The 11,442-nt window shown below is 35.1% G+C and overlaps 1 protein-coding gene across 1 annotated transcript; it reads right to left on the bottom strand.

The window, feature by feature from the left end:
- Positions 1-1,225: 1,225 nt before the first annotated feature.
- cfap300 (cilia and flagella associated protein 300) lies at positions 1,226-6,621 on the bottom strand. Its single transcript, XM_066699406.1, has 7 exons — positions 6,212-6,621; positions 5,781-5,862; positions 5,400-5,472; positions 4,282-4,439; positions 3,955-4,127; positions 3,071-3,137; positions 1,226-2,351 (listed from the first exon to the last, which is right to left on the bottom strand). Exons 1-7 carry the CDS (start codon positions 6,319-6,321, stop codon positions 2,202-2,204), a joined length of 813 nt encoding a protein of 270 aa, XP_066555503.1. The 5' UTR covers positions 6,322-6,621; the 3' UTR covers positions 1,226-2,201.
- Between the last annotated feature and the right edge of the window lie 4,821 nt (positions 6,622-11,442).

The raw sequence follows: 11,442 nt of genomic DNA on the forward strand, positions 1-11,442 counted from the left end.
TATGGATCTGTATTAATCCTCTTTCAGGGACTGTAAAACCATGAAGAATGGATTATAAAGGTTACTTTGTGTCTTCCCTCTTTAACAAGGCTTCCCATATATTAGCTTGATTTATGGTTCTACTTTTTAAAATGTATTTTATTTGTGTAAATTTCACTTTTAACAATGTATGAAAGGTGGGGCTTAGCTCTAAAAATGCATCATAGCTGAAATAAATAAATAATGTAATGAATACATTGAACTAAAACTTTACCTTTGTTAGCACTTAACTGGTATTTGTTGACTTTGTCATCATGTGTTTTAATGTATTCTACCCTTTAGTTCTTTTTAATCCAGATTGTCTTTAAAATTAACATTAAAGGAATATTAAAGATGATCAATTTGCATTTTTATCTTATTTAGGCTGCATTTTTGGAGATGTCCTTCTGTGAGAATGACATTTTTAAGGGAAAGTCAAACTACAGCATTAGCATTAAACAAACATGAACATTCATGTTCTTCTGGAGTAACTTCCCAGAAGAATACATTTTACTTTTGGATTTGTTTTGACTGAATTGTTTTAGTTTGTTCTCAGATGATTCATGACTGCCATCACGTATAAACACACACACACAAACTTTTAGCAATCACAAACTGTAGTTACAGTAGGTCTTCTGTGAGGGAGATAACATTTTTTATTAATTTGAGTGATATATTTTTTCCTTAAGGAAGTGTGAGAGTCCTGCAGGGTCAAGGGTTAACCTTTGTGTATCTAGCCTAAGTAAGTTTTTGTTAACTTAAAAAGAAGTGTATACAATTTTAATGCTGAGTGCGAACAAACCGAGGAATAGCAGAGCCGGAATTGCAATTTGAAGGTTTCTGTCAATAAAAGTTAACAGGTACATCCATCACAATGTGATTTTCCTTGCCTTTCAGCCTTGTCCTTAAGGGACCACCCACTTAGAGGACCTGAGGGTAGTTTTGTCTCCAGGCCCATCCAGCCTCTGGCTTCTCACGTCATATTTGCCTACAAGTTTGTTACACAGTGCTTTTGTCATGTGGAAGAGTACAATGTAAAACAACAAAGCAACAAAGCCTCAAGCTGAATCTACAGTGAATGTCATTTTACTCAGGTTGCATCTCTGTTTTGTAGGACTTAAAGAACACAGAGAGACACATTTTCTGCTTGTTCACCACATCAAACATATTTAGAATACTGAATGTAGAATTATAAAAAAGATGCATGTTATGATATTCATTTATTTTTACAATTGGAGATGCAAGTACAATTACTGAAGGCTGTTTGTATTGTTAACACTATAAGCAAAAAAAAAAAAAAAAAAAAAAAGGATTACACTGTTAACATCTCCAAAATAACACTTTGCTTGCTTTTGAATGTTACCAAAGAACATTCACATGTTTGGTAGTTACTTAGTAAAAATAGTCAATGAGATCTTGTAATGAATATTTAAATTGGATATTTATTACAGGTTCTATTGTAACGGTTTAAATGCATGCTAAAGTAGTGACACAGCATTATACTTTTTATAGTGTATTTTCAGCATCCATGGATCTAAATAACAAGGCAAGATTCTAGAAGTGAATCATTATGAAATAATTATACACAAAAAACAATGGTAGTTTTCTTTAAAAAAAACAAACAAACACGTGTTTATTATGTTATTTTCATGTTATTATAAAGATGTAAATGCAGACAATTATTTTTCCAAAAGGAATACATTTACTTAAGTAAACACCAAAGTTAATGTCAGTAGATCTCTATTGTGACACAGTTTGATCTTACTCAAGAATACTTGTGTCAGTACAATGTAATAAGTTGTAAAACAGAAAATTAGAAAGACCTTCAAATACAAATCCAGATACAGATACCAAGCTATTCCACATGAACCATCTTGCTTTACAAAATGTGTTTGGTTTAATTTATTTTTTGTGATCGATTTATAAAAAGATTTTACAAATAATAATAATAATAATAATAATAATAACTCACAACAAAGTGTTAGATTTTTTTTCTAGGGGAAGAATCAATGTTCAAAAAGCTTCTCCTTTAATCTCCAGTGGTATTTAAGGTACAATAACACTTTTGAGCTGTGGGTGTTTTTATGCCCCCTACTGTACTGAAATAAAAGAAATACACTAAAGCAGGCGGTTAAACAGTATACTGTAGTTAACAACATATATATCCAACCTAATCTACTACCTCAGTGAATATCTTTCTGTGGCACTGAAAATAAACCGACTCCAAAGCAATGATACAGGACATAAACATGGCGCTTGAGAGGGTCAACAGCTAAATAGGCAAACGTCTGTTCCTTGTCTTTATTGGAAGGGTAACACAAGCCAGAGTTATCCTGTGAACATATGTAGAAAAACACTTGGTTACTCTCAGTCACCTCATTTAAATTAACTACAAAACAACAAAATGTCCATGGAAAATGTTTGTTGAGATTCTTCATTCTTATATCCTGTGTCCTGTAAAAGTGTTTTCATATTCTTACAATTTTATGAATGGTGAAAAAATATTTTACTAATCATTATTTTATATGGGATATTAGCCTAAGCATTTTGCACAAGCTATAACAGGGGTGATCATGGAACAAGGCCAAGTCTGTGTGTAAAATGAATAGATCACACTCTAATTAAAGTTTGGTGACATGTATAATCAATTATGGTAATTCAAATTAGGAAAGTAGGTCTTTCACATGTACACACACTGAGGGGTTTGATTCTGTCTGCTTACTACACCTACCTTTGTCACAGTCATATAAAGAAGGTAAAGGTGTCATGCCAGACCAAGATTCAAGATGTATACTATTCAACATGCAGGGATTAGATTATACATTTGATGCTTGGATAGTAAAATAATAAGTTTAGGACTTATATTATCACTTACAAAGTTTTTATAAAGCACCAGAAATCCAATTTATTGTTTCAACACAAATAATCAGTTTGATAAGAATTTCTAATGTTTTGTTGAGTTAAAAAAAAGAATTCACCTTTTTCATGTGGGACATAGAGTGATTCTTAAAAGGGAAGGTGTGCCTTTTGCCAACACAAAAGTCATACTTACATAGGCAGAGACTTTCAATACGGTCGAGATAATGCTGATTTTGTCTGTTGCAGGATCTTTCTGAACGCTGTAACAACACAAAAACTTACCATCATTTTTTTCTTCTTTAAAATGTACTCCCTGAAAGTCTCCTGAAACTGTAATATATTTTTGAACAGAGCAAAGCTGCAGAGCATCACCTACATTTTATGTATTTTTTTAAACTGTTTCACTTAAACTGAGCAGAAATTATTCAAAATGAAAAAAACAGAGAACCTTTGCAATTTACAAGAAAAAAAATATTATATAGGTAAACCAAAATGTTATCGCAACAAATGCTTTTATTATATTAGAAACTGTTAAGTGCATTAAAATACAAACAACATCCCGAATCCTGGAATTCATGTAATTAAGAAACAAGCAAAGAAAAGGGGATAATTTTGACAACTGGGTCAAAGTGATAGGACTGAAATCGCGATGCATGTTTTAACCTGAGAAGTGCCTTTGGCAATTTTTGTTATATTTACTCACTGCTATTCTCTATTTGATCCTTCACATTTTATTGGGAGATATCTGGAACTTAGTCTTAACTATATTTAATTATATGGTTATGTTGTGATTTATATAATGCAGCACAATAATGAATGAAGGAATTTTAACATGCCCAGTTTCCGCAAAAACACAATAGTGGTGGGCTGTCTTAAGCTGTGATATGAATTGCCTTTGAAATAATATGGATGTGTGTGGACAGGTTAAAACATGCCAAACCTGAGTCTCTCTCTACTTGTAGTTGGCCTTAGTAAATCACTGTCATGAAGTTGAACAGGAAGGGATTAGAGGTGTCAATGCATTCTTTTGTTCTAAAACAACTATTTGCTTATGATATATACAGATAATGTATTTACCTGACCATATCTTTGTATACAGATCTTGCAGTCTCTATATAAGGCTCAATGACATCTTCATACTGGCAAAGCTCTCCCCCCAAGCAGAAGTGTTTAAAGAGTTGGAATAGGAACTCTTGCCGGTCTTCTGGGCTAATTATCTCATACTTCTCAGAATCTTCAATTAACAGCATCTTTATGTGTAAGAAAAAATGTGGCAAATTAGCATTATTGAACTTGTGGGATAGTATTCAGGTCTGAAGTGGAATAATATAAAAGCACATTGCAGACAGTGAATACACATTTACAATCAATAAAAACGAGCATCATTATTCAGTAAACACTCACTTTTCTCAGTTCATCAAAATCTGCATAAAAATCATCAAAGCACTTTAAAATGTGGCCTGTAGGACGTAGGATTCCATGGGAGTAGAGAGGGTCAAAGACATCCATAGACACCCTGGTACATGGAACAACTTCCACATTTGCTTTCAGCACTTCTGTATCTAAAAACAATTACAAATCACGTTTGAGAAACTAGCAGCAGCATTTCCTAAAATTCCTATTCCTCTTATCTTGTGTATACATGTCATCCCATGCAGAGAATTATGAGTGTTAAAAAAAAATTAAGTCACCAATTACTTTTCAGGAGACTTAAACACTAGTGGTGCAAGTTGCAGAGCATGTACATTTGTTTTTAATAGTTTTGTTATGTTTAACTAGCACGAAAACTCAATGCAGATCAGCTACTGTAGGTCAGTTACAGCAGATACTGGACCAGCACTTTTTAAATGGAGAGAAGGGAGGTTGATTGTTAAATGTCACTAAAACAAATGTTTTATTAACTGTAAAGCTATTTATGTGTGTGACAGGTCATGTGTAGGGCGCATCCTTTTATTGTATGAGATGTTAGTTTGTGCAGTCAGAACCTAAACTGAACAAGATGACATTTCAAGTTGTACAATAAGAGACACACTTTAAAAGACCCAATAAGAGGTAGGCCATAATATATATATAAAAGCAAAAACACATTATTTAAATCTCTGTGTTCCAGCATCAGGGTTATAAGTTTAATATACAATTCCCTGTACTTCACTGTCATTTATAAAAATGCAATAGAATCACAGCTCATAAACATCCATTCATACTATTTAAACTATTTCCTTCCCATTAGTCACAGTGCTACTGCTTGCAATACTCTGCCTACGGTGTCTGACTTCTAAAGTTTATAACATCTTTTCAATTGAAAAGTTTAGCCTCACATTTTAGAAAGTGCACTGTCTGTGCCCCAAAATGGTGATGATGTTACTGTTGCGCACATTTGCATCAGTTAAAGAAACCGTACAGCCGAGTCTCTAACAGAGTGTTGCAGTTTTTAATGTGTACAGCTAAAAGGTGAAAAGGGCTGTTTCAGAGGGAAAAATACAGAAAGGAAAAAAAGCACACAAAAAAGAACAGTACATTACCTAAAGATTTCCATAATCCACGAGCACCTAACACTTTCAAATTGGACACCACACAGGGGTCTTTGAAGAAATCCTGAAGGATTATCAAAAAAACATATACAATTACACAGATTTACAAAGTACAACAGATCAAAAAGATATAAAAAAAGGCAAACAAATGCTGTGCCTTCCTGCTAGAAGACTTGTCATTTGAAAGCATCCCTATATGCCCCATGCTTTGTAATTCATCTCCATTGAATTGGTTAATGTTACATTTCCAGATTCACACACAACAAAGAGTATATTGGAATTCACGACTGATTGTTTTGTATTGATTTCGTGTAACATATATATAAGGCTCATAAGGAAACTTTTAACTAAAACAAGACAAGCTTTACTTACTAATACAAACTCCTGCTTTCTGTAGAGATTGAATTGCTGGTCGAAATTAAAGGCTTGAGCTGTAATCCTGCCCAACATGGACCTGTCATTTACAGAGAATCACAGAAAATAGTGAATACACTTGTGGAAAGCAATTCATAAATTCAGATATTAAACGGCACAAAGGGTGGACATGGATAATGAAGCTAGACTGGTATTGGTAAATGTATTACAGTTTTAGCATGGACAATAATAATCATATTTTTGCAGTTAAGCACATTTTGTCCTTGAAACACTTTTTTGTAAGAGTGTTCTTGGGTAAAAGATACAAATAGAAACATGAAGCTACAACGCCGGTTCACAGCACTCATCTATGTATTCATGGGTTTCGGGGCAGGGAGGAGAAAACTGAACGACAAATACAAAAAACACAAGCTCAGAAAAACGATTACCATTTCAGAAAGAGTTCAGATGTACGCGCGTCCTGCTGAAAGGCAAACTTTTTGTTGGCGAGCAGGCCGAAGGAGAAGCTGCGCTGCCGCCTCCGCTGCTCCGCCGCCATGTTCACACACACAGCGGCTACCTGGGCGACGCCAGCACGCCGGGTCCCGCACGTCTGCGCAGGTCTGCCGCGGCTCCGCCAATGGGATCGGTGGAATCATGCAGATCTGCGCAGCACTGCGGAAATCTGCGCTATACGGCTAACAGTCTTCAGGGTGTGCTAAAGGTGTTGCAGATTTGGTTCCTTTTTAAAATAAATATACACTTGTTTGATGACATATCCTTAACAGAGGATTATAGATGTTTTAAACCCCAACGCTCAATCTAGTGAGATATCCAGTGCTTTTTATATACACCAAATCTAGAGCTTTTTGGGGGTTTTGTGTGTTTTTTGTGTGAAAGAACATCCTTAAAATGTTCTCACTGAATATGCCACACACATTGGAAAGCATATGAGTAAATATGAGTAGTATATTGCATAGTAGTCAATGACTTGCAAACAATGACTTGACAAATCCTTCAGATGACTCAGACACCAGGAGCTATGACCTCTACGCCTCATAAGCATTACAGAAAACACAAACTTCCTGAACAATATAACGAACACATCATTGCTGAGAAAGTGGGTGTAAGAGAATCCTGGGAAACATGTTCGAGATACGTGTTCTGTAACCACATCTGTCCGTTATTGCACAAGAGCACACCCTATTCACACACCCATTGTCACGGAACAGGGGCTAAACTGACAATCTGGTCTGGTGTTTTAGCAGAACAATCTATAGTTAGTTTTATTGTTATTATTATTGATCAGTAGTAATAGTATTACATTTAAGTATATCATTGAATATTTTCAATTATTCCAAATTCAAAATGATGATCTCTATTGTTTATTCCATTATCATATTAATCCACCCAAAAGAACAGGATTCTGGGTAATGGCCTGCCTCTAAATCCAGGTGTCCGCCTGAAGGAGATGGCATTGTGTGAGAGGTAATTCTTGGGACCTCAGCAGGTTAATCTCACCTGCAAGGCTCTGTCTACTGGCTGGAGGGATTGTCCTTTCTGCTGCCTGTCCCTACTGTCTCTTTCTGTGAGAACTGACAAGTAGCTGCCTCTTTCACTGAGCAACAATCATTGCACTGTACACTATCGCAAGCCAATCTACAGCTTTGTAAATTGGAGTAGTGCAGAAGAAAAGCTGACTTCTTTCCAAACTGATTTTAGTGACATATTCCCATTTTGTCCTGGTCTTAGTCTTAGATTTCTGCACCTGATTGTCATTAATTAAGAAAATTGCAGGTGGTATTGAAGTATCACAATGACACCCATTGATGATAGTCGCATAGCCGACTGAAACCGTTGCACTTTCCACTGCACTTGGTTTGCTGACATTGGATGACTTATTGGTTTTCATTAAATAACACACCCATTCTAGAGTTACTGATTTTTGTGATAAAATATGGAAATAGCATAAGGAAAAAACTGCAGGATTGAACTATTTCACCACAATAATATACACAAACCCACTTTATTAACATCTTGGGTACATCTTACAAGGAGAATATACTGGAAGTACGGTATGCGGAAATGTTTAACCTCAGGGGGAAGCTGTGTGACATACAGAAGGGTAAAGGGACTGAAAATAAGAATGAAAAAAGTAATACCATGTTCTGCTAATTTGTGAACATAATAATGATGATGATCAACTGCTTTTCAAGACTTAGGGTGACAGAAAATGTCACATCGTTTTACTACACAATACCACTGAGAGACAAAAGACAAGTAATGGGAAATGCTTAGAAATATCCAATTAAAGTATTACTCACAGAAGTCATAAACTGTCTGACTAGTAAAGCCGGATTTCATTACGTAAAACTGCTTAAAAGGGACATGGAAGCCCTGAGGACATTTATAATCACAAGACAATCTGTTAAAAAAAAACAACAGAATAACAATACCAAATTAACATTGTCCTTTTAGTTGGGCATTAATGGGCAGAAATGTCAACGCTAGTCAAATCATCAGCAGATGTTACAGACTGTTTAGTGGTAGGTGATTTTTAATCAATTTCAATTTAATATGGTTTCTAGATACCCACACTCAAATATTGCTATAAAATGCCATAATAAACATAAATAACCATACCTTAATTTAAGAAATCGGAGTAGTCTGCTCAAGAACAGCAACCAGTTTTACAGGTGTGTTCAACCTGCATTTAAATGTGTCATCATATGCAAAGAGAGGGCAAGTCAGAGCCAGATTATGCAGCTCTGATTGCATCTCCTCTCCGCTGCCTTCAGCAATAATTCAAAGGCAGACTGACAGAGGCCATAATTAGACACCGGCTTTGAGAAGCATGACATCTTTATAGTAAGTGATTGCTTCTACCTGAGCCGAGAGATCTTTAACCAGCATGCTACTGAAAGGGTGGTGTCAAAAAAGGCTTTCACAGACGGTGGAAACGTAGTTGGGCCTGAGCCATTTAGTGCCTATTGAGTCACAGATTGAATCTCTAAGAACCCATTCTTTTCGGAAAATAAACTTCTGACCCTTATTCCCAGCAACCTGTAATCTGGCAGCAGAAAAAAAGGGAAGATGCGTGAAAGAAACTGTTACTGAAAACCATGCTGAGTCACCCCCACCCTGTCAGACAACAAACGCAAAAAGGCAGGGTGAGGTGATTCTGCCGTCGACTCCCTTCTTAAAGGAAAGAAAATAGACCTTGGGCTGGAAAAGGGACAACTGTTTTCGTTTCATCAGAATAAAAGTTGCTCAGCAAAACCCAGCGCTGTGAATTTGTACGTTTATAATAGCAGCGCAAAACCATTTAATTTGAATTGAATTTGAATTTAATTTGACTGAGGGCCACGCCACAGCAAAACATCTGTATTAGCTGTGGCCAGGAAAAGCAGAAGCAATGCTCGTGTGAAACGCCTACCTGTATTTTAAATAATTTGCGTAATTTATATTTTTACTTACTTTACTGTGCAAGTGTGACTGTGGAAGGAGCCCTCACACATGGGAAGCAATATGATACTCTGACACATTGTCCCCAGGCTGGATTTGACCCCCTGACCTTTTGCTGCTGCTGAAAAGTGAAACACCTGCTGAAACATTCATGTACTGCCTAACTTTTCCCTATTATCTTTCACAGGCATACAAACATTTAAAACGGTAAGAACTAAAATCTTGCTGGTATCAATTCACAGGAAACCACTGAATATTAATAATCTACCTTCTCACTTGCACCAGATCTGCCTTATTAATTAATTAATTAATTAACTAATTAATCCTGGCAGTGCAATATTAAAATGAAAGAAGTATGGATTTTGGGCAGTAGATGTTGAGATACAGTCATCAGTGGAGAAAAAAAGTTGAAACTGAAGAGGGTAAGATGAAATGAAGTGCATAGATTTTTTTTTACCTGGCATTACTTCAAATTACATCTTTACAGCAGGTAACCAGAAGTGGCCGAGACATAATATGAATTAGAAAAGACCTGAGTACATCTGGCTCACATTACGATTAAAAAATATATTATTTGTTTGAGTATACTATTTTTATTTTTTCCTTGGCTATAATACACAACATAATGATATAAACATTGTAATACGTTGCAAAAAGCTTACAATCAAATGATGAGATCAACTTATTTGCAAAGAAAATCAACACTAGACTGTCTAGACTGGAGGTTTCCACGTCAGTTCAACTTGAGGTTTCTGCAAATGGCTTTAAGACTCAGGTGGGTGTTTAAAATGTATTCTTCCCCTGGGATCAGTTAAAATATCTTTTTACTTACAGAAAAAGTTTAGCAACTCTCAGAAGTTAAACCTAACCCTTATGATAGGGATGTATACCTCTGTTCATGAAGTTTTGTAATCCAGAACATTCTGCCAGTCCTCTAAATTCCTTGCTGCATATCTAATGGTATTTTCCTTATGTTTGTACAACCATACCATATTTCTTGAGTAAACATAGTTCAGGGGTAGTTTACTCTAAAGCAAACCCAGGCAAGGGAATCCTCTGCCAAGACAGATTTGTAACAATTGACCAACAGACATCAAACGTGTTTAATACAATTAAAATGCTAACAGTTACCTCAAATATAATTAATATAATACAATAACAGATAATATCCGAATCGTATTGCCATTCCCAGAGTAAACAAGACACTGGACAAATTACTCAGACCACTTTGTATGATTTCAAACTTATTTACACTTTTCATAAACAATATATTTTCTTGAAAAATATAGAAAAATAAAATGTGTCTTTGTTAACTGTATACAAAACATACAAACACACCCAAAATTAAGCAAATATTTATACCTTTCCATACAAATCTCTGCAGTTAGCAGCACTATATATATCAACACTACTTTAATTTAAAGGATCAGGGCCCTTTATGATTTCACAAGGCATTACCTAATTTTATTAAAAACATCTATTTAATCCATTATCAAGAATTGTCAAATAGATTTTAATATGTATATATTTATTTCCGCACTTTCCTGCTGATAACATATTGTTCTGTTCAGTAGAATACTACAATACAAATCATGGCTACATTTGTAAATTCAAAAAACTTTTTCAAATAAAAATAAATAAAATTAAAGAAGTAATAAATACACTGAATGAGCTTCTCTGCCAGGCATCAGATGCAGTGAGAACATGAACTCACACTTATATGGAGTTTATTGAAACTAGTTTCAGCCTAGATCAAATAAAACATATGACCTCCCCATGAAGTGGACATTTCAAACCTGTAACCAGCTATCAGGTTTGTATTAATAAGCAGATGAAAGTGGCTTCAGAAGTTTAGATTTTGTTTGAATCTAGGGTGCTGTCTACGTAGGTATAATGCAATGTTAGGTCAGATTCATTTTGTTTTCACTGCACCCAGTGCTACACGGTGACACACTTTTAAAATACGTTAATACTAGAACTAAAAACCCCAAAACATTATAACTGCTAAATGCTATCTAGTTAAATTATCAAATTTTTATTTAAACTTGAAATAGGATTTAAATATTTAATTTCTGTATTAGGGAATCTGAAAACAAATAAAAAACAAATCCAGTGCAGAAATTACATAAAGTGCTCCTTAATGCAGTTATAGATGACATATTGAAATATTGAAGACAGGCATCTTTGTATAGGTGTGTGTGTGTGCTGCTGCTGC

The sequence above is a fragment of the Amia ocellicauda genome, chromosome 3 (genome assembly GCF_036373705.1).
Source record: "Amia ocellicauda isolate fAmiCal2 chromosome 3, fAmiCal2.hap1, whole genome shotgun sequence".
Taxonomy (NCBI): Eukaryota; Metazoa; Chordata; class Actinopteri; order Amiiformes; family Amiidae; genus Amia; species Amia ocellicauda.